General features: G+C 41.6%; 2 protein-coding genes and 1 long non-coding RNA gene across 15 annotated transcripts in view; 2 read left to right on the forward strand and 1 right to left on the reverse strand.

Moving 5' to 3' along the window:
* The window catches only part of XPO5 (exportin 5), a 39,441-nt gene extending 19,661 nt beyond the window's left edge, over positions 1–19,780 (reverse strand). For 4 of the 5 annotated variants that reach the window (XR_014810169.1, XR_014810171.1, XR_014810170.1 and 1 more), the window contains exons 1-14: positions 19,478–19,780; positions 17,916–18,037; positions 16,319–16,391; positions 13,722–13,859; positions 13,389–13,571; positions 9,208–9,234; positions 7,778–7,963; positions 6,792–6,868; positions 5,706–5,805; positions 5,181–5,264; positions 4,478–4,603; positions 3,429–3,519; positions 2,160–2,288; positions 535–653 (exon numbers count right to left, since the gene is read on the reverse strand). Coding sequence is in view for 2 of the 5 variants with exons in the window: in XM_005666037.4 (XP_005666094.3) it covers positions 535–653; positions 2,160–2,288; positions 3,429–3,519; positions 4,478–4,603; positions 5,181–5,264; positions 5,706–5,805; positions 6,792–6,868; positions 7,778–7,963; positions 9,208–9,234; positions 13,389–13,571; positions 13,722–13,859; positions 16,319–16,391; positions 17,916–18,037; positions 19,478–19,582 (1,560 nt within the window). In the remaining 3 variants the exon portion in view is untranslated. Of the gene's footprint in view, positions 1–534; positions 654–2,159; positions 2,289–3,428; positions 3,520–4,477; positions 4,604–5,180; positions 5,265–5,705; positions 5,806–6,791; positions 6,869–7,777; positions 7,964–9,207; positions 9,379–13,051; positions 13,128–13,388; positions 13,572–13,721; positions 13,860–16,318; positions 16,392–17,915; positions 18,038–19,477 lie in introns of those variants that run through there. The other variant, XM_084968155.1, reaches the window with a different exon arrangement.
* Positions 1–27,007, forward strand: part of LOC146401553 (uncharacterized) — an 838,561-nt gene that overhangs the window by 600,815 nt on the left and 210,739 nt on the right. The gene's annotated exons all lie outside the window — the stretch shown is intronic.
* Positions 19,932–27,007, forward strand: part of POLH (DNA polymerase eta) — a 32,086-nt gene continuing 25,010 nt past the window's right edge. For 3 of the 9 annotated variants that reach the window (XM_084968179.1, XM_084968176.1, XM_084968177.1), the window contains exons 1-4: positions 19,932–20,172; positions 23,411–23,551; positions 23,792–24,007; positions 26,185–26,324. Coding sequence is in view for 4 of the 9 variants with exons in the window: in XM_003356630.5 (XP_003356678.3) it covers positions 23,415–23,551; positions 23,792–23,926 (272 nt within the window). In the remaining 5 variants the exon portion in view is untranslated. The remainder of the gene's footprint in view (positions 20,173–23,410; positions 23,552–23,791; positions 24,008–26,184; positions 26,325–27,007) is intronic. The other 6 variants (XM_021098758.2, XM_005666042.4, XM_084968178.1 and 3 more) reach the window with 2 other exon arrangements.

Here is a 27,007-nt window from a genome sequence, read left to right on the forward strand (position 1 = left end):
AATTATTCTAATTAACATAGTTAATATAGTACATGCTGTTATCCAGTTAATTTTATAATTACTTTTAATGTTATAAAAGAAGGGTGACAGGTGACATGAAGTACACAAAACAAGATCTATTTAATCAGATTATTCAGGCAACAAGGACACTTGATCAGCCAACATGAATATTCTGGTCTATTTGCCATAAAGAGAAAAAGATGCCTAATGGCAAATACCTCTTAAAATTTTCTAATTCAAGGTTTCCATCACTGCCCTCCCTGTAACAGTTATCCTATCTGTGGTTCACTGTACTATCAGGCCCATCTTATTATGACCTTAAAATGAATACTAAACACTGAGGCCTTAGAGTCAGAGAGGCCTATTTCGGGCCCAGCCCTGCTATTTATTAGCTATTTGGCCTTGCGTAGGTTACTGACCCTCTCTGAATCTCAGTTTCCTCTTCTGTAAGATGCACATTCACAGACCTTCCTATCCCTCTGCCAGTTTTAAAAAGATCAAAATTATTATGCAATCAGCACAGGAAACACTTACTTCCTTATCTACTGTTCGAAACATCTGGTTGACCACACCTTCCACAAAGAAAGTCATGGCTTCCCACTGCACAAACGAAGGTGAGAAGATGGAGCAGAGGCCGCTTTCTCCACTTCCAGCTGTAGGAGGGACAGGTTTAAACACACACACACACTTATAAACACTGGAGGATTACAGAACACACAGAGACAACGGGGGCCCTGAAACCACTAGGTGCTTTCACCGTTGAAGCAGCCAGGTAACCTAACCCCTTTCAGCCTAAGTGCAGAAAGGGGTCCTTATCCTGTCTCCACTTCTACCAGTGAGCTGGCTGAATTCAGCTCCACAAGCCTGGTCTGCAAAACCATTGTGAGTACTGAATGAGACGATACATGTCATCAAAACCAGTGCCTGGCCAATTAGAGGCAATTAAGAAATCGTAATTTCTCCCTTCCTCTCCCTTTATAATCTGCCCACAGGAATCTAAATAATTAAGATACCTAAGACCGTAAAGAATCCTTCCAACAAGGAACTGATATAAGATACAAAATGGTGCTTCACAGCCAGCAGCCTATGTGTAGAGAACTGCGCCACATCACCGAAGTGCATCACTCAGACGGCAAGGCACAGGCAAAATGAATCACAAATTACTTTTCTTGCCCCTGTACAGTGCTCACATCTACTAGTTTCATCTTGGGGCAACATGTCTGGGCTTCTCATTCAAGTTACTACACACCAGAGACCTTCAGGTAACTGAATACACAAAACTGAATGTTAAATGCAGTGAATGCCTAGTGTCCTTGGTAACTGCCCCTAAGTGTGGAACCTTGCGAAAGCAGTGACTTATACTTTCTCCTGCTTTATCAACCCTCTTACCCACAGCATGCATTAATAAGACAACACACAGAAGATACAGAGTAGTACAGAGAAGTGTACTTCTCTTATGGCTTTCGTCTTGTAGAGGGGAGTTATTTTGACCTTATATGAAGTGGCATTTCCCAAAGGCTCTGAGGGGGCTGAGCGATATGGGAAGCTCCTGTTGTGCCTAACAATTCATTCTTTCCTAGTGTCAGAGAAATGCTACGCAAAAACTTGGTCTAAAAAGTTTGAGACTTTTGGTTGAAACTTTAAAGTTAGGTCTAGACATGCAAATTGTTAAGGTGGTACCTAAAATTAAAGTAATAAAATCAACAATAAATAATTAGTTGACTGTTAGAAAAGAAAAATGAAGGCTAAACCGATAGGGTCATGGTTTCGCCCAGATTAAAACAATTAACATCTGGTGTTACAGCTGCTTTCTCTGCCTGTGCATGCAAATGAAAAGGCTCATTCCCTAGGACGAACCGGGGCAGTGAGCAAAGCTACTTTTGAACACTACTAGCATACTGTTTCGAAATGTGGCCTCAGAGGTTTATTTATTTCTATGTACAGTTTTTTGTGTTTTTGTTTTTGGCCATGCCCGAGATATGTGGAAGTTCCCTGGTCAGGAGCTGAACCCTTGCCACGGCAGCAACCTGAGCCACTGCGGTGACAACAGATCCTTAACCCACTGTACCACAAGGGAACTCCTCTATGTATAGTTTTGATAAAATACTTCAGTAATGTTCAGGGGGGAAAGAACAAAAAATAACAGAACAAAAACTTACACTTCATGGACCCAGTGTCAATAGCAGCTGAGAGCTGATACTTCAGCCACTCCCCAGCCATCTGGAAGCTAGTCTTGGGATCCAAACGACATGCTAACCTCATTACCTCTCCCTGTTGAGCCCGAGAGGCTGCCAAGAGAAAGTTGTGAATCAATAACTGGCATATAATAGGTACTTGTTAATGTTTACTCACTTATCCATCCCAGGAGGAAAATATTCAAAGAGTTTCTGATTTGCAGACTTGGGCTTTGAATCTAATGCTCGGTAAAGCTCTATTAACAAATCTAGAAATTTTCAAAAATAAACTCTAAGAAGCTGCCATCCTGGCTAGCTCTATAAGCAGGAACCTAAAAGTGATCACCCATTTTGACCGGAATTAAAAGGAAATCCAGTTGATACAGATAAAATGGTGAGGAAAACAGTCTGGCAGTTCCTCAAAACATTAAACCTGTCATTACTGTATGATTGAGTCATTTTCTTTCCATGCATATACCCTCCCAAAATAACATGTTCACTTAAAAACTTCTACACAAATGTTGTAACAGCACTATTCTTAATAGCCACGACGTGGAAACATTTCAAATATTTATCAATTATCAATGGATGAATAAATGTGGTATTCCATACAATGAAATATTATTGGCAATAAAAAGAAATGAGGTACTGATACATGCTACAACACAGATGGAGTTTTAAAACATTATGCTAAGAGAAAGAAGGCAGTTACCAAGGACAACACATTGTATGATTTCATTTATATGAAATGCTCAGAGTAGGTAAAACAGAAAAATAGAAAGTGGATTACTGGTCTGCCAGGGCTGAGAGGGATGAGGGGATTGATTGTGGTGGTGGTTGTACAACTCTGAAAATAGAAAAAAAACCATTGAATTGTATACTCTAAATGGGGTGATCTGTGTGGTAAATGAATCATCTCTCAATATTATTAATTTTTTTAAAAAAGCGAAACCAAGACACAGAAAAACTCAAGAGTACCTTATGTGGATTACTATCTCTAATGTCAATGTCCAAAGGCTCTGCGTGTGTGTGCACATGAATGTGTGTGTGTGCGTGCGACTGTGCAAAAGAGAACACTGAGTCCAGAGTGAGTACAATCCCAGCACCCTCTGCAAAGTGCAACTGGAGATTAAATAGGCTGCTGTCCAGATGTGGGGCCCTTTGTTAAAGAACCCCCAGACTCATGTGCCAGGACTCATAACACTAGATGCCAATCTGAGACTGTTGGGACAAATTCCAGGCCGATACACTCACAGTTGAAGAAAGCATTGAAGTCCTCATCGCTATCAAAATCTAATCGAGAGTATTCACAGCTGGGGTTGTCGGTTTTAGAAGGAAAACCCATCTGGAAAAAGAAAGATAATTGTGGTAGGGGATGAAAATGGACCCACCAAAAGAGGTTTTAACTCTAGAAGCTCAAATATTTTTTGTTTAAGAAGAGTTAAGGGTCTGCATAAGATATATTAAGTTATACAACTGCTTCTGATCTATCCCAAGTCCACCTTTTGCTCCCAGCTGGAATAATCCTGGGAGTGGTAGAAAAGAGAACATTTTTATTTGATACTCCCTTCCAGTTTCCTGAGTAAGAAATTAAATTCTGCAATTTCTTTGAGACCATAAAGATGTTCCAAAACATGCTAATATAACATGCTATGAGTAAAAGAACTGAGACAATTTGTCTCCTTAAATGTCAAACCTTGGGAATAAGCATGGAATTTTTGAATGTTTCATTGAAAAAGTACTGAAGACCATGATGGCAGAGAATTAGAATAGGATGTGCTACATGCCAGCTCAATTCCTTGAGGAAATAAAGGGGACCCCTGAATGGGTCCCATTCTCTGATTTTACAAATCAAGATTAAGCATCTTAATCTTGAGCAAATCTTAGAGAATTCTGCTGAGGCAGTGAGTAATTGGCTTCCATTCTCCCCATCTTCTTACTGACCTTCCTGACTCTCACCTGACCTTCGGAAACGGTCAGATATTACTTCCTCTTGGAATCTCCTTGACTCCACCCCCTGCCCCACCACCTTTCTGCTTTTACATCACATTGTATGGCCAGGTCACTGCTCTTTTTCTCACTTCTTTTTCCTAGCACCCAGCCCAACACCTGGCATATAAGCACCCCAAAATATGAAAGAGCAGATACAGTAACCAGTAGGGACTGCTTTCTTCTTGAGGAGTAAGAGTCTAATATGCCCAAGGACGGACTCTCAGAGACCAAGACAGGGCTGTCAATGATGCCATCTAAGTCTCATAATGTACATTCACCTATATTCCACATTTTCTATTCCCATTACATACCTTGACCAAGTTAGTCATACAAGCACGAAGATATTTTGGTATTATTGCTAATAGCAAAGGGTCACGGGATAGGACCTCATGCCGGAAGAGGGCTCCCCAAGTCATCTGAGTTGAAGAGCGTAAAAACTAAAGGGGAAGAGGAAAAACTCCATTTAAGGATTTGGGTTTTATATAATCAAGATTATTACTTAGCCTAGCAACCATCCACTATGTTCTTCCATGAAAATATATCTATAATACTTTGAAACTGTCCATACTCCGGTACATCAGTAATGACTGCTCACTACGGAACGTATGTTAATAAAACAGACTGTGGGTGCTGCCATTCCCAGAGCTGAGCTCCACCACTTTCCCTTTTGTACAACAAAGGACATAAGCACCTCAGGATAGTACAAGGGAAATCCTGGATTGGATGGAATTTTCTAATAACACAATTAATCAGACTTCTGTATTTAAAGTACCTTTAGCAGTAAATCACCGGGACATACCTCACATCTCATTGAGCATTATCAGTGACATTACTCGAGAGTTAATGGCTGACCTAGATGGTTCAATGCTCAGCTCAGGAAGATGCAGCAATTCTCTTAATGAAATGCCACTAGTTATTCCCAGGGACCTCAAGAGTCACACGAGCTGCTAATTACTTCAGGCGGTAGTGCTTGATTTTATCTAAATTTAGATAAGTCACCTCCATAAAGTTTACCTGACTTGGATGCGTTGTGAAAGCAAGAAAAGATTCCAGGTATTTTCCAAAGTTTGCTGGTGTTTCTACATCAGAATCTGGACCCTGAAGGACAAAAAGACCATTAAGTTAATGATGTTGATGGGGAGGCAAAGGTGGGGAGTGAGAAGAGTGGAATAACAAATACAGGTAACTTATAACCTACAACATTTCAGTTTTGAAAGGACTTTATACTTTCTTGCGGCCTAAGGAAGGCATCATTTCAAGGGCTAAAAAACATGAAACCTGCTTGAGTTGGGGGATCCAGTGTTGCCGCAGCTATAGCATAGGTCACAACTACGGCTTGGGTCTGATCCCTGGCCCAGAAACTCCATATATGCCCCTCCCCAATGCAAAAAATTTAATCTATAGAATTATAAGAAATACTCTATAGAGCAATGCCCTCTCAGGCTAAAATAAAAATCAATAGTATCTATCACCTCTTACACAAACCTAACTTTCTAAATCCTCATTAAATGGCCCTGAAACTCTGCAGAAAGTGCTCACCAGCAATGCACACAGCTGACTGCCCAGAGCACACAACACCTGACAAAGTCTCTTCAGGAAAACGTAGTGTTTTTCTACCAAGCCTCCTCCGTCAGCAGTCCTGTAAGATGAGAAAACAGTGTGATCAGCTCTAGGGAGGTTGAAGAGTTTCCAGCGCAGGCTCTGGAGTCTGACCACCTGGATTGATTCAATGCTTTACTAACCAGTACCAGTGGCACAAATGGAAATAGGCAACCTCAGCAGGAATGTCAGTCTCAATGGAATTAAGAAATGGGCCTTGGAAACAGTAACTACAGTGGCCACCCACTGTTTTTTAAACGCTTTTTAAACTTAATTGACAGAACTTCTTAAAACAGACCTGTAGTAGCCATGAGAAAGCAAGCCATCATAAAAGCTATGTTAGAATGGACAGTAAGAGATTTTAAATAATACATCTGTGAGTCACATCTTTTGTCTTTGGGATCAAACATGAAAAGTATTAAATAAAGAATGTTGTGATCTCTTCGTCTGCTTGTAATGCACAGTTCTACCTGAGTCCCAGGTAAGAAACAACAGGAAATGCTTTACCATTTCCCAGAGTGCTCAGAAGTAGAAGCCATTACTTCAGAACCCAGAATGTGTTTATGGGTTTTACACACATGCTTCGTATTGACCACATTGTTGTAGCTGCTTCCTAGAACCTCAGCACTTCAGACATTGACTACTTTGACAAGGAAAGCAGAAGTGAGTGTCTGGAGGCCTACAACTGAAAAAGGCCCAGGGGTAGACTCTGGTCCAGTAGATCAAAGCATCATTCTCAGGCCTATCACTCAGACTACTAGGTTCTGGGAGGCTTAGGGATCATCGAAAGGAGACAAAGAGAATCAAAGAGATGAACTGTCTGGGGAGAAAGGGGAAAACTGTGAAAGGAAGTGGGTGCTGGTCAACAGCTACAACTTATATCCAGCATAAAGTCTTCAAAAAGGAAAAACAGTCCCTTTAAAAATGCCTTATTTTCCTTTAAAAAACACTGTCAACTGACTGCTAAGAGTCAGACAGGAACTTCAGATATATCCAAATAAGATAAAAAAATGACAAGATACTCACTGTGCAGCGGAGAGCATATAATGCATGACAGCATCTCCAAACAAGATCATCAAGGGTTTCCGATCTTCCAACTTGCCCTAGACCCAATTTTAGGGAAACATAGGTAATAAAAACTATATTATTAAAAATCTCCAAGTTCTGGAGTCCCCGTTGCGGCACAGCGGAAACAAATATGACTAGTATCCATCCATGAGGATTTGGGTTCAATCCCTGGCTTGCTCAGTGGGTTGGGGATCTGGCATTGCCATGAGCTGGGGTATAGGTTGCAGACACAGCTCAGATCCCATTGCTCTGGCTGTGGTGTAGGCCGGCAGCTGTAGCTCCAATTCATCCCCTAGCCTGGGAACTTCCATATGCTGCTAGCGCAGTACTAAAAAGCAAAACAAAACAAAACAAAACAAAACCCTCCAAGTACTAACATCTTGTATACCCATATAAGCAATTACACTGACTTCCTAATTTCTCATAGCCCCAGTACTAACTGAACACTGGAAAAAAGCCAATTCTTTAAGTCCAAATCTGAATAAGACCTGTATTTTAAAATGTACTGGGCAATGATAATGCTGATATGAAAGCAAATAACATTTGAAAGTAACATTCTAATGGAGAAGAGTCATGATCCCATTTGTTAGCCAAGACAAGTGTAAAGCCAGCAGTCACCTTCTATGATCTTTTGACATAACGTTATGTAAGTTTTAAACTCGTCACGCCTATCTCATTTCATGCCAAGATTCACACCGTTTCAAGAACCAAAGTAGCCCTACAAATCTGTGTACATCCTGCCAATGGATCCCTACAATATTGTCAAACTATTGTTCAAAAGGGTTGGAGGCAGGTAATTAAGTTGGTATCAAGTAAAAAACCAAAAAATGAAAGCCCCAAATCTTTCAGTCTTTCACCACAATGTTCAATTAGAGGCCCCCCCAACCACACACACACCTCTCAGAGACTCTGAGGCTGAAAGCCAGCCTGAAATGGTAACTTACCTTTCTGCTGACTGCAATGAGAAGACACTCAGCTGCTCCCAATTGAAGTTCCTGTTCACTCAGAAGCAGGCACAGCATCTCTAGGAGTTTACAGTTTTCAGCAGTAATGTGGCTCAGGGATACCCAGTCAGTGTAGCCTGCTAGTGTATTCAGTGCTGCAATTGCTACTCGACAGTATGCTTGGGCCTGCATGAAAACAAGTAACTTTTAACCACTAAATCCTCACTAACAGACAAAAAAGCTGTAGTTACACCTGAGCTCCTTCTATTTTCTAATTCTAAAAAGAAAATAAGTTTTTAAAAAATGAACTCATGGAACAGTTACTGACAAGCAACTCAAAGGTTTCCTGCTGACACATAACCACCTCTCAGACGACGGTGTTATCAATGTCTGTCAAGAGGACCATACTGGCAAAAAACAATGGGCAGAAGACTTAAACAGACAGTTCTCCAAAGAAGACATACAGATGGCCAAGAAACACATTTAAGGATGTTCAACATCACTCATTATTAGAGAGATGCAAATCAAAACTACTCTGAGGTACCACCTTACACCAGCTAGAATGGCCATCATCCAAAAGTCTACAAACAATAAGTGCTGGAGAGGGTGTGGAGAAAAAGGAACACTAGTACACTGTTGGTGGGATTGTAAATTGGGGCAACCACTGTGGAAAGCAGTATGGAGATTCCTCAGAAAACTAAACATGGAACTACCATTTGATCCAGCAATCCCACTCCTGGGCATCTACCCAGAGAAAACCATGACTTGCAAAGACACACGTACTCCAATGTTCATTGCAGCACTATTTACAATAGCCAAAACATGGAAACAACCTAAATGTCCATTGACAGAGGAGTGGATCAAGAAGATGTGGTACATAGACACAATGGAATATTACTCAGCCATTAAAAAGAACGAAATACCGGCATTTTTAGCAACACGGATGGACATAGAAACTACCATGCTAAGTGAAGTCAGCCATACAACGAGACACCAACATCAAAAGCTTTCACTGACATGTGGAATCTGAAAAAAGGACAGACTGAACTTCTTTGCAGAACAGATGCTGACTCACAGACATTGAAAAACTTATGGTCTCTGGAGGAGACAGTTTGGGGGGTGGGGGGATGTGCTTGGGCTATGGGATGGAAATCCTGTGAAATCAGATTGTTAAGATCATTACACAACTACAAATGTGATAAATTCATTTGAGTAATAAAAATAAAAAAAAAGAGGACAATACTGGCACGTGTGGCTATTTTATGTTTTTCAAGAAATCTCAGATTAGTCTAATTTTAACTCCCTTCCACCATAGCTCAGTGATCAAATAAACCAAGGCTGAGTTTACCCTCTACTAAGGTGTGTGCGTCCCTGTACCTGAAGGCCTCAAAGAAGTTTCCCAACCTTCCAATTCCACAAAGAGCTCTTACCTTCGACTCCTGAGCATTATCTGTTTTCTGAAAGAGAAGAAGTGTAAAGATCCAATGTTTTTAACGAGGCAAAGACTACGTAATAACTTTCCACCCCCATAATCTAGGCCCTTGAACAATGATTTTTTTTTTTTTTCCCCTTCGGTCTTTTTGCCATCTCTTGGGCTGCTCCTATGGCATATGGGAGGTTCCCAGGCTAGGGGTCTAATTGGAGCTGTAGCCATCGGCCTACGCCAGAGCCACAGGAACACAGGATCCGAGCTGCGTCTGCAACCTTCACCACAGCTCCCGACAATGCCAGATCCTTAACCCACTGAGCAAGGCCAGGGATCAAACCCACAACCTCATGATTCCTAGTTGGATTCGTTAACCACTGCGCCAGGATGGGAACTCCAACAATGATTTTCAAATATAGACTCTACTTTAAATCTTGGAAAAGAAGACAACTTTACTAAGAACACATAACTGATATTCTACCAAAGGAGGACAGGTTATTTGAGTTTTAGCAAATGACAAAAAGTTAAAATTTAAATAACTTACACAAATTTATTAGGACATTCAGATCCACAAAGACAAAGAAAACAGTTTACAAAGAAATATAACTAACATGAACAATGAAGCAGTCTCAATATTGCTAGTGAGGAAAGAAATATAGTTTAAAACAAAGTATTAGCACTTTTTCCATATTTAAATAAAGACAAATTACAACTGGCAAAGGTACACTGAAATGATGTAACGTTAAGAGAAAAAAGCAAGAAACAAAATTAAATGAATACAATTTATGACCACATGTGTATGGACATAACTATAGGAAAACCATGTACACAAAAATGTTAAATGATAAACAGATCAAAATAGTGTCTGTTGAGTAAATTAACAACTTATAATTGTATAAGCTGGAAAACCTATTCCTGAAGTACTTGAAAACCTACTATCATTTGCATCATAGAGGACTTATCATACACCTAGCTTCTTTTCTCAACTTCCAAAAAATGTTTTTTTCTAAGAACAAGTAGTAAGCCTTCATCATCAGTGATCAAGGAGAGATGTTCATGGGGCAGAGATGAGTAGCATCCTCCCACCGGCATCTACAGATGCTGCCCCAGAAGGGAAAGGGATCCAGGCAACAACAGCCAAGTCCAGCCTTTACCCTCCATTCAAACAAACCCTGCATTTCCAATTGGATCCTATCCTCCTGCCTGGGACCTCCTGCCCCCTGGGACCAAGGGATGGATGGGACAGGGAGAGGAAGCCTACTCATTCCATCCTTGTTTACCATTCAGCCCACTCCACAGTTGGGAAGATGAAGGGATGAAAGCAAAGGAGCTATAAGTACACTTAAAAGTTTCCAGTACAAAAGATGTTGCCTGGTGTGCTCTGGTCCTGGGCACAAGTGGTGGGGAGAACAGAAACCAATGCAAGCTAAAGAAAACCACCAGCGGATGTGTGTCAGAGCATCAACAACTGGCCATGCTCTGGCATGCTGGCTTGATGTCTAGGGCATCCAAGCATTCATAATTTGTTCACCTTCTCTTAGGGATTAAATCTCATAGGGGAAAATGCAAGTTGCTGGAGTTGGATTAACCCACTGTGCCACAGTGGGGGTGCCACACATAGATATTTAAATGCAAATACTTTGCCATTTTCTTTTGAAAAATCCTGGGGTGGGAGTTCCCATCATGGCTGGCTCAGCTGTAACAAACCCAACTAGTATCCATGAGGACATAGGTTCGATCTCTGGTCTTGCTCAGTGGATTAAGGCTCTGGAGCTGTGATTCAGGTCACAGACACAGCTCGGATCTCGAGTTGCTGTGACTGTGGCGTAGGCCAGCAGCTACAGCTGACTTGAGCCCCTAGCCTAAGAACTTCTATACGCCATAGGTGCAGACATAAGAAACCAATCCATACTATAAAACTGGATTGTGATGCTCATTGTACAACTATAAATGTAATAAATTCAATGAGTAATAAAAATAAATCAAAAAACCAAAAAACAAAAATAAAACCCCAAACCAAACCAAAACAAAAAAGAAAAGCAAAATAAAAATCTTGGTTTGGGGATGTATTTTTGTGGGAAAGAGTTCATTCTAGTAAAAAATGGGGCTTGAGGAGTTCCCATTGTGGCTCAGTGGGTTAAGGGTCTGATGTTGATCCTGGGGGAATGCAGGTTCGATCCCTGGGATTGCTCGGTGCATTAAGTACCTGGTGTTGGGAGTTCCGGTCGTGGTGCAGTGGTTAGCGAATCTGACTAGGAACCGTGAGGTTGCAGGTTTGATCCCTGGCCTTGCTCAGTGGGTTAAGGATCCGGTATTGCCGTGAGCTGTGGTGTAGGTCACAGACGCAGCTCAGACCTGGCATTGCTGTGGCTGTGGTGTAGGCCAGTGGCTACAGCTCCCATTAGACCCCTAGCCTGGGAACCTCTATATGCCACAGGAGCGGCCCTAGAAAAGGCAAAAAAAAAAAAAAAAAGAACCCGGTGTTGCTGCAATATGCAGCACAGGTTGCAGCTGCAGCTCTGATCTGGTATTGCCAAGGCTGTGGGGTAGGCTGCAGCTGCAGCTCTGATTCAACCCCTGGCCAAGGAACTTCCATATGCCACAGGTGTGGCCCTAAAAAGGAAAAAAAACAGGGCTTGAATTCCACTACAAACATTTATTAGGGGCCTTCAATAATTATTCTCTGAAACTCGGTTTCCTCACCTATAACATGGAGACAATACTCTTCAACTCTTGGGGTTTTTCTTTCTTTTTTTTTTTTGTCTTTTGTCTTTTTTTTTTTGTTGTTGTTGTTGTTGCTATTTCTTGGGCCGCTCCCGCGGCATATGGAGGTTCCCAGGCTAGAAGTCGAATCGGAGCCGTAGCCACCGGCCTACGCCAGAGCCACAGCAACGCAGGATCCGAGCCGCGTCTGCAACCTACACAACAGCTCACGGCAATGCCGGACCCGTTAACCCACTGAGCAAGGGCAGGGATCGAACCCGCAACCTCATGGTTCCTAGTCGGATTCATTAACCACTGCGCCACGACGGGAACTCCGGGTTTTTCTTCTTTTTAGGGCTGCATCTAGAGCATATGAAAATTCCCAGGCTAGGGGTTGAATTGGAGCTGCAGCTGCTGGATCTGAGCTGCATCTGGGACCTGAACCACAGCTCAGAGCAACACCTACAGGATCCTTAGCCCACTGAGAGGGGCCGGGGATAGAACCTGCATCCTCATGGATTCTAGTCCGGTTCTTAATCCGCTGAGCCACAATGGGCCACAATGGGAACTCCTCTTAGGGTTGGTTCTGAGCATTAAAATAAAACATGTGACGTGGGAACATGTGACGTGGCAGATACTAGGTACTCACTGTGAGATTCTCCCTACCCTGACAGTCATAATTTACGTTAATATCTAGCACTTCCCTGAAAACAGATGTAAGGAAGCTGCCAGGGGCACAAAAAAATAATTTCAATGAATACTTTTTTTGTGTGAAATAAACATATATAAGGATTCTAGATTAGGGTTCCGAAACCTCAGGATATCAACATTTTGGGTCAGATAATTCTTCATCGTGGAAGACTGTTCTGGGCATTACAGAATGTTTAGCGGCATGCCTGGCCTCTACCCACTAGATGCCAGGAGCAACTCCTAGGGGGCAAAATTGCCACTCTCATTGAGATCTGCTGTACTACATTAACTTTCACACTGCCTTCTCCTGAAGGCTCTACAAAAAATGACAATGACTGGAAAGACAGTATCTGGCTGTCCCTCTTCTGCACAAGAAAAAACCTCATCCAGAAGAAATACCAAAGATCATGTAATCAAGATTAATAAAACTTGGCAGTTACGACTGCAAAAAGGACCAAGATCTCGCTTGATCATTTCTAATACAATTTGAGACAGAACATCTTTATTATGGTTAAATAGGACAGGAGTTCTCTTGTGGCTCTCAGCAAGTTAAGGATCCAGCGTTGTCACTGCTGTGGCTTGGGTTGCTGTTATGGCACGGGTTTGAACCCTGGCCTGGGTATTTCCGCATGCTGTGAGCACAGCCCCCCAAAAATTAATTCTAGTTTTTCCTGCCATCTTTGTTTCTTTTTCTCTTGTAAAATAGACTTTTCTTTTGCATTAACTTCAAAAAAACAAAAAACCCACGTGTATTAGAAAAGAGTATTTCGGGGAAGTGGGGGTATCCCTTACCACTTGTTGGTACTTGTTTACATTTTCTTGAAGAGTGTTAAGTAGAAAACTGAAGATTTTTTCCATGTTCTGGGTTAATGTTTGCTGGATATCCCTTCTTCTTTGAGGGGGCAAGGTCTGAAAGGTCACGACGTCCTCTGCTAGTCGCAAAAGGATGAACATCACTAATTCTGTCTGTGTTTCCTATACCAATAGAAGTAAGCCAGTTAAGATAAACTAGAACATCTTTTTCATTATAAATGTCCAAAGGCACTTTCCTGCCGATAAGACAAACAAATTCCTAAAGAGCAAACAAAACCAAAAACCTGAATTAATAAAAGCTGTATTGCATACCCCTTGTTTGGAAAGAGTGTCCAATTCTACCAGCATGTCTGGCCAGTGCTGTGGCCACTCTCGCTTGATCATTTCTACTACTATTCGAGACAGAACATCTTTAATATGGTTCTCCTCTTCCAAAATGTCCAGTGTTCCCTGAAAAGGAACAAGAGATATTAAGAGGTCTGCAAGACTGAATTCAAGGGGAAAAACTGGGCTTTAAAAGGGTACAAGGAGTTCCCGTCGTGGCGCAGTGGTTAACGAATCCAACTAGGAACCATGAGGTTGCAGGTTTGATTCCTGGCCTTGCTCAGTGGGTTAAGGACCCAGCATTGCCGTGAGCTGTGGTGTAGGTTGCAGACGTGGCTCAGATCCCGAGTTGCTGTGGCTCTGGTGTAGGCCGGTGGCTACGGTTCCAATTAGACCCCTAGCCTGGGAATCTCCATATGCCAAAGGAGTAGCCCTAGAAAAGGCAAAAAGATAAAAATAAAAAAATAAAAAATATAAAAGGGTACAAAACCCATGAGCAGGCCTACTTTTATTTTTTTTTTTTTTTTTTTTTTTTTTTTTTTTTTTGTCTTTTGTCTTTTTTGCTGTTGTTGTTGCTATTTCTTGGGCCGCTCCTGCGGCATATGGAGGTTCCCAGGCTAGGGGTCGAATCGGAGCTGTAGCCACCGGCCTACGCCAGAGCCACAGCAACGAGGGATCCGAGCCGCGTCTGCAACCTACACCACAGCTCACGGCAACGCCGGATCGTTAACCCACTGAGCAAGGGCAGGGACCGAACCCGCAACCTCATGGTTCCTAGTCGGATTCGTTAACCACTGCACCACGACGGGAACTCCCAGGCCTACTTTTAAACTAATCTGAACAAACGAACCTGTTCTCCATGTCTGAGTCACCTGACCTGCATTCTCACTAATCATTCTTCCCACTTAAATAAAGACTGGCAATCACATGGAGCAAGGAAGACATCACCATCCTTCTCTTTTAACAAACTCAAGAGACTCTCATTTTGTAAAAGGACCAGGGTAGAAGAGTATGGAAATAAGGAAAATAGTGAGACGCTGATAAAATGGGAGAGTTAGGAGCAAGTAAATATTTTACCAGTAGTTCCATTATTGTAAGGTACAGAAAGGCCATTACTGGGACTCTCTTCTGAAGTCTGATACCAAGATTAATGAATTATGACTTCTACCAAGTTTTCTCAGAACTAACAAAATACAAACCCTAGCTAACTAAGTTAGTAATTTTGAAGGTAATTTTTTTCCCCTATTAAGACAGGAGACGGAATTCCCATCGTGGCTCAGTGGAAACCAATCTGACTTGCATCCATGAGGATGCAGGTTCGATTCCTGGCCTTGCTCAGCGGGTTAAGGATCTGGTGTTGCTGTGAGCTGTGGTGTAGATCACAGACCCAGCTCAGATCCCACATTGCTGTGGCTGTAGGGTAGGCTGGCAGCTACAGCTCTAATTTGACCCCTAGCCTGGGAACCTCCATATGCCATGGGTGTGGCACTTAAAAAAAAAAAAAAAAAAAGACACTAAGATAAGACTGCGGATGAAAAGGGGCATCAATTCCCCTTTTCATGCCTTTTGTGAAAAAAACAACAAAAAGGCTATGGATACTAAAGCTTTTTTTTTTCTTTTTTTGGCCACCCTGTGGCATGTGGAGATCCCGGGCCAGGAATCAGATTGGAGCCACAGCTGTGGCAATGCCAGATCCTTAAATCACTGCACAAGGCTGGGGATCAAACCTGTGTCCCAGTGCTCCAGAGACACTGACAGTCCCAATGCACAACAGCAGGAACTCCTGTTTGTTTGTGTTTTAATGGCTACACCCACAGCACAAGAAAGTTCCCAGGCCAGAGATGGAATTCGAGCCACAACTTCAACCCACACCCAGCTGCAGCAACGCTAGATCCTTTAATCCACTGCATCGGGCTAGGGGTTGAACCTGAACCTGCAGAGCAACCCAAGCCACTGGAGTCTGATTCTTTTTTTTTTTTTTTTATTTTACTCAGTGAACTTACTACATTTATAGTTGTACAATGATCATCGCAACCCAGTTTTATAGCATTTCCATCCCAAATGTGCTGGGGGTTTGGGATGGAGTCTGGTTCTTAATCCAATGCATCACAGTGGGGACTCCAACTTTTTAAAAAATTTCATTAGAGTGCAGTTGACTTACGATGTTGTATTAGTTTGAGGTAAAAACATAAAGTCATATTCTAACTCCTGAAATAACTCATTCAGTATATTTTTTATTGCTAGTATCATAAAAAAATTGTTTCCGAATAAAAGGAAACAACAGCAAAGTGCAATCTAATTTAGAATTGATTAAACTAGAATCTTATTCATTTACTAAAAATGTTTAAATATTTTCTGCCATTTTTATAATTTTAAAAACAGAAATCAACAGTAAGGGATTAAGAGAAATGTGATATACTATGATTAATAGAGATGGAGGTTCCTTTCATCTTGAACATAATATTCAATATTATGCAAAGCATGCTGTTTGACCTACATAGAACCAGTAGTTTTTTATATAAATGCTATGTTGGAAAAGTCACATTTTGTCTAAACTACCTGTCTTTCGACAAACCATTCCTTACATTTGCAGTCAGCTCCATGACACTGTTCTTCAGATACACCTTCTCCAATCGAGACATGCTGTTCCACCGAAACCTGGTCACCAAAATGCACAAAGAACTACATTAGAAGTCTTCTCTTCCAAAGAGACTAGCTTTGACTCCTGTGTTAAAATTCCACCGGTGATTTCATTAAGAAATTATACTTTTGATTTTGTATCCTCCCAAGAATGAAGAAAAAGCAGTCCACTTTTAAGCAAAATACTAGCAGAAAAATCCTTGAGAAAGAGCTTTATAGAGGCAGTGGTCCATTAATTGGAATCTACACAGGATTTGTGCAGAAGCGAGCTCTTTCTCTTGATTTTACTGACAGACCAAAAGCAAATATATACCTGGGACAACTGCAACAACATAGCTGCTTTTCAGAAAATAGAATCTTGACAGCTCTATCTCCCTTTCTGCACCAGCTTACAAAGCAATAGCACAATTCCAGAAAAACTTTGGTTAAATCTCAAAGGCTGATTCTTCTGATAGTCACTGGGGATACTCAAGTGACTCAAGATAGGAATGGTTTTCAGTTACTCCCATATAATCCTACTTGAATTTGCCATTCAGAAGGAACACCCTCAAACTTAAAAGAAAAAACAAAACAAAACAAAAAAAAAACAAAAAAAGGCACAGTGCCTAATCAGAGATTTATTTACCAGTATATTGAATTATTCTAAAAAGATTTTTAGGAGTTCCAGCTGTGGCCCAGTGGAAACCAATCTGACTAGCATCCATGAGGATGCAGGTTTGATCCCTGGCCTTGCTCAGTGGGTTAAGGATCTGGTGTTGCCATGAGCTGCAGTGTGGGTTGCAGATGTGGCTTGGATCTGGCATTGCTGGGGCTGTGGCATAGGCCAGCAGCTGTAGTTCCAATTGGGACCCTTAGCCTGGGAACCTCCATATGCCATAGGTGTGGCCCTAAAATGCTAATAATAATAAAATAAAAAAACATAACAAGATTTTTGGGGGGGTTCCCATTGTAGCTCAGCAGTAATGATCCTGACTAGGATCCATGAGGATGCCGGTTCAATCCCTGGTCTCACTTAGTGGGTTAAAGGATCCGGCATTGCCATGAGCTGCGGTGTAGGCTGCAGATGTGGCTTGGATCTGGCGTTGCTGTGGCTGTGGCTTAGGCCAGCCACTGTAGCTCCAATTTGACCCCTAGCCTTCAAACTTCTATATGCCGAATCTGTGGCCCTAAAAAACAAAAATAAATAAATAAACAATTAAACAAACAAATAAATGAAAATGAAAATTTTTCAATTTAAAAATTTAAAAAAAGAGTTTTAGGTTTGCTAGCATATATTAAGAACTCAATAAATGCTGGCTGCATGACTATGAGCTAATATTTACAGAATGCTTAGCGTACTCTACACAAAGGAAGAACTGGAAGAAGAAAAAGGTTAAGTTCTAGATGAGAGCTCCCTGAGGCTGTGATAACCTCTCAGGGATTATTCCTTTCTCCCTGGGGATTGCTCTTTTCTATTCACCTAAAGAGTACTTCTGAGTTACACAAGAAATAAAAGATTTGCTTTCTCACACACTTTGGTGGTAAGCTCCAAAAGCTCCTTACTTGACAACATGTTCCAAGATCTGAAGGCCAAAATGTCTGACGATGGCAATTTGTGTTTTTTCAGCCAAACGCAAGCCACAGGGGACACAGATAGGGCACTTTTCTTTAAACTCCTCACAAAACTGAAAAGAAGAAAAATCAGTGTTTCCCTTAGAAGCCAAAGTGAGGGGGACTAAAAAAAACCTTCATCTTAAAACTCCAATCTGTGCTATATTTTTAAGTTGCAAAATCTACGTCAATATTATATGAATAAAGAACTGATAAACACTCCTTTGATAGTTCGATTTCCCATGCCATGGCCAACTAATGTTGGGGGGAAAAATGACCTAAATGAGTAAAAAATTATTTTAGACACATTCCCTTGAAGTACATAGGGGTGAAATGAAAACAATTTCTAGGATTCACTTTTAAAATCCTTTGGTGAGGGAAGGGATAAAACAAATGTGGTACAATCTTCACAACTGCTAAGTTTAGGTGAGGTATATAAATGATTATTGTCCTATGCTACTTTTGTGTAGAAAAACAAACCTAATAGAACCCAAATGTTTCTGATTCCAAATCCTGTGGCACACATCTATATATCGTAGTTTCCCTCTAATGAGGCTGACTCTATGAAGTTACAATAGAACCCAAATGTTTCTGATTCCAAATCCTGTGGCATACATCTATATATCGTAGTTTCCTTCTAATAAGGCTGACTCTATGAAGTTACATCTCTTAAAATACACAGAGCACAATTATTTTCTCCTAGTGGAGAAAACCCACATACATTGTTTGATGGGAGAATAAGCTCGAATTGTATTAGCATTACCAAATTATACAAGAGTCAGTCCCCATAGCAGAGCACGCGGCAGTCAAGCAAACTACTTTTAGGAAACCAAAGGGCCCTTGCTAAAATGCAAAGTAAGTGGTGGAAGTTCATCTTTGCCCAAAATAGCCCAAGAGTATCACACAATAAGAGACCTGGTGAGGGGGGGTGGTGTGAGAACTAGCCCAGAAATACCCAAGACACAGAAGAGGGTTAGGGAGAAGTCTAAGGATGTAAGTAAAGGGTCACAAGAAGGGCTTGAGTTCGGTTAGAGTGGGTCGGGAGACTGAGTCAGCAGAGAAATGTTTAGTTCAGGGGAGACCATAAAGAATGTAGCTGGGGTTGGCGACCGGTTGGACACGTGCGCTACGAGAAGACGAGGGGGTTTTGGGGATGTGGGTTTGGGAAAATAAAGTGAGTGCAGTCGGCTGCGGAGGGGGTCGTGGCGCGGCCAAGAGTGAAAAGAAGTGGGGAGAGGGGGAGGAGAAAGCAGTGGGAAGTGGTGGCGAGAAGAGGCGGTCACAGGCAGCTATGGATCAGAGAGTGTCCCGAGAGAAGGGCAGGCGCGGCAAGTAGAGAAGGCGGGGAGTGGGAAGAGGCGCGGAGAGCGGCGAGGGGAAGGCCCCCCGGGGTGGGGGGGACGGAGGTCCAAGGGCCGCGTGGGCGGGAGGCGGCCGGAGTTATTGGCTGCGCCAGGACGGCTGGAGCTGGGGGAGGGTCTCGGGGCAGGCCCAGGGCGCCAGACCCCAACTACCTTCAGGGCTTCTAGCCTGTAGCGCTGAGTCGAGCTGGGGTCCATCATGACCGTCACCGCTTTCACCAGCTCCTCGCACAGCGCGTTCACTTGATCCATCGCCATGGTTAGTGCCACGCGCCGCGAGCACGCACCACGGCCGTCCCGGGAGCACGAGGCAAGGACCGCTCCCTGGGCGGGCTCACAAGCTGGTACCGGGCCGCGGCGGGCTGGGGTGGGGGGGGCGGTGGGGAGCTGGAGGAGGAGCGTGAGCAGCAGAAGATCCAGCCGGGAAGAAGCCGGCGCTGCGCACGCGCCCAACCCACCACTGCGCATGCGCCCGCGGAAGTGGCGGCTCCCTTGTGACGGTTGCAACTCGGTGGGCGGAGCGGAAGACGTAAGGACCGCGGTGCGCAGGCGCGTCAACCGCCTTCGGCGGCGCGCGCGCTGTCTGATCGCTGACGGGAGGGGCTGTGGGCAGATCGCGCTGGCTCAGGCTGAACACGCCCGGCTGTGCGGACTGTTGCCCCAGGCGAGGATCATCTGCAGCCCTTGGTCCTTTCCTTGGTCTTTACCGGCAATAACTCTCTCGAAAACGACTGATCCGCTGCCGGAAAGAGGACCGATATTCAAGACCCCTTCATCTTCCTTCCAGTGGACATCGAGCCCAGCATCGGCCGCATCCGCGGGTGGCGGTTTTGCCAGGTGTCACATTGGTAAGAGAATTTAGAACCGTTCGATTTCTGTTTTTAGCCTTTTCGTGTTGTCTTGGCTATTGGTTGTATAATGTAGCAGTGACTGGTGACAGCATGCGGCCGAAATTTCATGAAATAGAAATACTTGCTCATTGAGAAAAGGCCTTGGTATTTATTGCCTCTTAAGAGGATTTTTATGGGGGGAAAAAAAAGGTAGCTCTTGAACCTTCCTCTTCACCTGTTCTTATTTTCCTCGGATGTATCGTCTGATCGGCATCAAACTTGTTTTGTGCAAATTGGGATAAATTGAGATTTTTAAAGATGAATACTTGCAAATACTGAGGGTTTGTACACTTTCGATAATTCGAAGTGCCAAGATTTCAAAGTAGTGTAATCCTTATTCCCAAAGGAGGGTTTTGGCAGAAAGTGCGTTTCACTTTTCATCTTTACACAACTCTTACTTTTTCAAGCAAAATACGTAAACTGAAAATTAAAACAGTTAAAATCTGAATATCCGTTTTGGTGTTTCTGCGTTTAGGAAATGTTTGCTGGGCTTAAGTCACTGCTCCTAATTCGTACTCCACTGCTAGTATTTGTATCTAATATGGTACTATCTGGGGGGGGGGGGCGGTGAGTGTGTGAAACAATGAAGTACTATTTTTAGTCTGGCGTTATCTGTTCCAGTACTACAAAAAAAGCGCTTCCAGATAAAGTGATTGCTGGCATGGTTTTAGCTTATATAAACACTTATATAACAAGTGTTATATAAACACTTATAAGTGTTTAAAGTATCACATTCTGCCTGTCTTAGGTGGGTGGAATTTGTAAGGAATTAATAATGCCTTGACAACTCTGATTTTTTTAATTCGTCATTTTTCTAGCTTTGTTGTTGCATAACACTGTTTTCAAGGTGAATGTTAATTTTTGAAACCTTTTAAACAAGAATACAGTTGAGTGCTTACTCAACTGTATAACCTGTGTTTTTCATATTTAAATAATGAATTACTGGTGTTTCTATAAGTATCTCATTTGTTTTAGGTCAGTGGTTCCTAATCGACTGTATATTGGAGAGAACTTTCAAAAATCAGGAGGCCCAGGGAGTTCCCATTGTGGCACAGTGGTTAACAAACCTGACTAGTATCCATGAAGACGTGGGATCGATCCCTGGCCCTGCTTTTGGGTTAAGGATCTGGCATTGCTGTGAGCTATGGTGTAGGTCACAGATGTGGCTAGGATCCCATGTTGCTGTGGCTGTAGCATAGGCTGGCAGCTACAGCTCTGATTCGACCCCTAGCCTGGGAGCCTTCATGTGCCCAGGGTGCTGCCATAAAAAGACAAAAGACACACACACAAAATTTAAGATGCCCAAGTCACACACACACACAATTAAATTAGATATCTGATGGTAGAAGTCAGAAATCAATAGTATGTAAAAGGTTCCTAGGTAATTCCAATCTGTAGCAAAGTTTGGAAGCCATTACATTGTTTTATATTTTTTCTTCCAGATTTCTAATAATGTTAAATGAAATATTAGTCTGTATCCATAAGTTTTGTTCTTTCGATCTAGCATCCATACCTTTATGTATGTCTCTCTATGAATAGTATGTAGTATTGTTTTCTTCTTGTTTTTAAAAATTTACATGAATGGGAGTTCCTGTTGTGGCTCAGCGGAAACAAACCCGACTAGTATTCATGAGAATTCAGGTTCTATCCCTGTCCTTGTTCAGTGAGTTCAAGATCTGGCATGGCCTCCATGAAGGTCCCAGGTGCAGCTAAGATCCAGCATTGCTGTGGCTGTGGCATAGGCCAACAGCTGTACCTCCGATTCTACCCCTAGCCTGGGAACTTCCATATATGCCCAGGGTGTGGTCCTTAAAAAAAAAATTACATAAATGGGTAGAAAGTCGCCATTAGAACACTGCAAAGTAATTGTTACAGGCCAGATCCACTGATGGGTGCTTAGTGGTTAAATGTTGAGGAGAAACAGGATGTTTGCATAGTCCCAAAAATCTCGACTAAGGTATTAGTTACAAAAGGAAAAAACAGTAACTCTGCAATGAGAAACCTAGCAAACACTATTACAACTAAATGATAAGCTTAGCATCACTAGTATTGACATAATTGACATTGTGTATCTGCCCACATGGTACACAGAGAAAAGCAGAACATGTCCATAATATTCTTGCCCAAAATGCATAGCCTCAGTCTAATGAAGAGAAAACAGCAAACAAACCTAAATTGAAAAGATATTCTCAAAGTAACTTAGTAGTTCCCTTCAAAAGTGCAGGGGAGTTCCTGTCATGGCTCAGTGGTTAACGAATCCGACTACGAACCATGAAGTTGCGGGTTCGATCCCTGGCCTCGATCATTGGGTCAGGGATCCGGTGTTGCCATGAGCTATGGTGTATTTGCAGACTCTGCTCGGATCCTGAGTTCCTTTCGTAGACTGGCAGCTACAGCTCCGATTAGACCCGTAGCCTGGGAACCTCCATGTACTGTGGGTGTGGCCCTAGAAAAGACAAAAAAAGACCAAAAAAAAAAAAGTGCCAAGAACATGAAAAACATGAAGTGTCACAGATTGGAGAAGACTAAGGAGACATGATGACTAAATTGAATCCCGGAACCAAAAATGGGCATTAGTGGAATAACTAGTAAAATTCAAGTAAAGTAGTGTGAATGTTATACCAGTTTTCGTTTTTAGTTTTAATAATTGTGCTGTGTTAATGTTAGCCTTAGGGGGAAGTGGGTGTAGGAGAGCCCTATTATATTTGCAATTTTCCTGTAAGTTTTAAAGCATTTCAGAATAAAAAGTTTTAAAAATTCACATGGCTGCTATGATATTATATATCATTTTCTGCTTCTCTTTTGCCTGAATTGGTATTTGAGATTTGTCTTTAAACTAAATTAACTGTTGGCCTTATCCCTCCACTGATGTGCATTGTGGTTCTAATTTGCATTTCCCTATGACTAATGATGCTGAGCCCGTTTTCATATGTCTGTTGACTCTTCGTTTCTTTTGTAAGGTGTCAGTTCTTTTGGGGGATGGGTATTTTTAAAGCTTTTAATATTATTACCTTCCTAAAGTTGTATCAACTTATTATTCTCCTACCAGCAATGTATGAAAATGTCTGTTTCATTCTCGTTAGTTTCCATGCTCCCATGTTTAGATAATTCAGCAATGGAAGACTGACGATGTAATTTTTCTTGGTACTTTGGCTTAGGTATCCTTTCTAACCATCCATAAAATTTTGTCTTACAGAAAAATGTCTAATGGACAAGACCGGGTAGTTGCTCTACTGGACATGGACTGTTTTTTTGTTCAGGTGGAGCAGCGGCAAAATCCTCATCTGAAGAATAAACCTTGTGCAGTTGTGCAGTACAAATCATGGAAGGGTGGCGGGTATGTACCGTAGTTACTGTTATAACTTTCAACTGCTATTTTTATCTGTAAGAATACATGGCACTATGCTAAGTCCTACATTTGAGATTTCTCAACTGCTGTGATTGAGAGTGAATAGTAGTATCAGTGACCTAAAAGTTTCTATTATGAAGTTTATAGCTTATTCATCATGTTAAATTTTAATGATTTGTGCTTGTGATCATGTATTATTTTTTTGTTCCCCTTTTTTCCTAACCATAGAATAGTTTCAGTAAGTTATGAAGCTCGTGCATTTGGGGTCACTAAAAGCATGTGGGCAGATGATGCTAAGAAGTTATGTCCAGATCTTCTCCTGGCACAAGTTCTTGAGTCCCGTGGAAAAGCTAACCTCACCAAGTAAGAAACAAAGATTACAGGGAATGGAAGACTGGGAAGAGTTTCATGAGGCTTAGAATTAATGTTTCTAATTTGTTTTGTGTAAGTAACTCTGAAAAAATTCCTTTTCAGTCAGTGTGAAATGAAAAAATTTTAATGCTGTGTTTTAAGAACAATTCAGAGTCATTATTACTTATAATAATTGCTACCTTTAATGCCCTTTCAGTTCCTTAGTTATTTAAAAATTGGTTGTTATATTTAAGACTTAATATCAGTTCCCATGTTGTAAAGCCAAAAGTCTGAAGCATTTGGAGTAATTGAATTGACTGTGAAAACTAAGAGTTTTTCCAGAGAAGGCTAAAGTCAGATTCACATTCTAGCACAGTATCTGGAATCATTTGCCAGAACTGAACAATCTCGAAGAAGCTTACCTTCTCTGTTTTTGAACTGAGCTACCTCTCCCAGATTTTAGAAAGTTAGCTTTGGTATGAGAGACATTAGTATAGGCATGGCCAGGTTAGAGGTAGCTACAAGCCCCAGCCGTTGTAACATTCTAAGAGCTCATATATATTGAGCATATGTCATATGCCATTCACTGGCAATGTCTCTTAAATAACACATTGTTAAAAGGTAGGTTTTAGTATTACCCCACTCTCCACTCCTCCCTCCCCTACACACACACACACACACACACACACACACACGTGTGCGCACACATAGATGAGGAAACAAGTTTAGAGAGGTTAAATAATTTAAGTTCTCATAGCTAGAAAGTAAAAGGTTTCCGTTTTTTTCAGATTTCCACATTCTCGCAGTACACTACACTGTGTGATGTGTGATCATGCTTTGAATTGGAACTTGAGGTGTTCTTGAGTTCACCTATAAATTAGTCTAAAGGTGGAGTGTCACAGCCAACCTCCTCACATTGGAGTTATTATCAGAAAAGAAGAGATTTGAAGTTCTCTTGTGGCATAGTGCGTTTCACTGCTGTGGCCCCAGCCACTCCTGTGGCAGGTTTAAACCCTAGCCCAGGAACTTCTGCATGCCATGGGTGTGGCCAAAAAAAAGAGAGACAGAGAGAGATTAGACTTAAGATGAACACCCTATTGACGATCCGGCATTGCCGTGAGCTGTGGTGTAGGTCGCAGATGCGGCTCGGATCCTGCGCTGCTGTGGCTCTGGTGTAGGCCAGTGGCTATAGCTGTGATTCGACCCCTAGCCTGGGAACCTCCATATGCCGCAGGAGCGGCCCAAGAAAAGGCAAAAAGACAAAAAAAAAAAAAAAAAAAAAAAAGATGAACACCCTAATCCTAAAGTAGAATTAATTTAGCTAATGTCCTTATACTACATTTCATTGAATAGAATTTTATGCTGGTAAAGACAGAGAAACTTCCTAGAAATATAGTTGACTTCAGGATGTGATTTAGATCATTTATTTTACCTTTTTTAAAATTTATTTTACTCTTAATATCTTCATCAAAAAAAAAATCTTCATTAAATAATGAACAAAGGCAGTTTCAGAAAATTTAGGAGTAAAGTAGACCAGAGAGTTATTAAGACCTAATAATTTAAATTACTATTTTAATAATTAAACTGAGATACTAGGTTATAAAAATAAAAATATGATTTGCAAAAACATATATATGCTCTAAGTTTATGAAATGATCTTATTTTATTTATTTATTTTTTTTGGCTTTTTGCCTTTTCTAGGGCCACTCCTGTGGCATATGGAGGTTCCCAGGCTAGGGGTCCAATCGGAGCTGTAGCCACCAGCCTATGCCAGAGCCACAGCAACGCGGGATTCCATCCATGTCTGCATCCTACACCACAGCTCACGGCAACACCAGATCCTCAACCCACTGAGCAAGGGCAGGGATCGAACCCACAACCTCATTGTTCCTAGTCAGATTCATTAACCACTGCGCCACGATGGGAACTCCTGAAATAATTTCAAAAATACCTTGGAGTAACTACTTCGGAGTCAGTGGAGGAACACAAACTACTACAGTAGAGTATCCTTTCCTTGCTCTGTAGATGTGTGAGTATATTGTGTGCCTATGTTCTTGTGCATGATCCCACTCTTTTTTTTTCTTTGAGTCTGACTGTTCTCTGTCCAGCCCAACAAATGATTAAAAGACAAAAAGCAAAATCTTTCTCTAGTTTTTTCTTTCTCTACCATTTGAGAATGTTTTAAAACAATAATTAAAACAATAATTATACTAGTTCTTATAAATGTCATAATGAAGAGTTACAAATATTTCCATTTTTGTGATAAATAGGTTCAACAAAAACAAAGAACTTGCTAAATTCAAAATAGAAAAATCCACATCTTGCCATAGAAGACTAGCTTTATACAGCCAGAAGAGTTGGTTGTTATGGTTTGACTAGAAAGTAACATAGTGAGATTGGTATCCCTGAGGTAAGGCTGTTTGCTTATCCAGATGCATCACCACATTCTAGGCATTTATCTTCAGCTTGATAATTTGAATGTTGCTATGTTCAGAAGTGATTGGAGTTGGTTGGTTTTGGTTTTGTGAGTGTGTATGTGTATGTTTATAAATAGTGAGGATCAGCTCACATGTTAAATTAAATGGGTGAAATATAAAATCCATATGCTACTTTGTTAATTTATAATGAAAAATACCATCCTGGGTTTGCTGATCAGTGTAGTGTTCTCTATAAGTTACCTCTTGTGTCCGGCTCCTTTTTTTTTTTTCTTCCCTGCTCCTGTGGCATGCAGAGGTTCCTGGGCCAGGGATCAAACCTATGCCACGGCAATGACAATGCTCTATCTTTAACCCACTGAGCCACCAGGGAGCTCCAAGTTACCTTCTATATGAAGATAAAAGTAGAAGTGGATTACTATGTGATGGGTATTTGAAAATAACAAAAGGAATAGGTGATCATAGTAAAATGTTTCCTAGTTAAGCTAGTTTGAAGCTTTCCTTTCCTCTTCAGAGAGATTCTTGTCATATAGGCATGTTTGTGGTCTAAATGCTTTCTGCCTTGGTATGCTAGTGTCACACTAAAAATGTGGTTCTTTCCCTAGCTTTTGTTATTGACCTTCTGTCTGCTTGAACTCTCTAGTTGGGCTACTGTCTA

This window comes from Sus scrofa, chromosome 7 (assembly GCF_054392235.1).
Source record: "Sus scrofa isolate SSC_HxYL_T2T_F1_AM1 chromosome 7, Sscrofa_HxYL_maternal_Yorkshire_Landrace_v2.0, whole genome shotgun sequence".
Taxonomy (NCBI): domain Eukaryota; kingdom Metazoa; phylum Chordata; class Mammalia; order Artiodactyla; family Suidae; genus Sus; species Sus scrofa.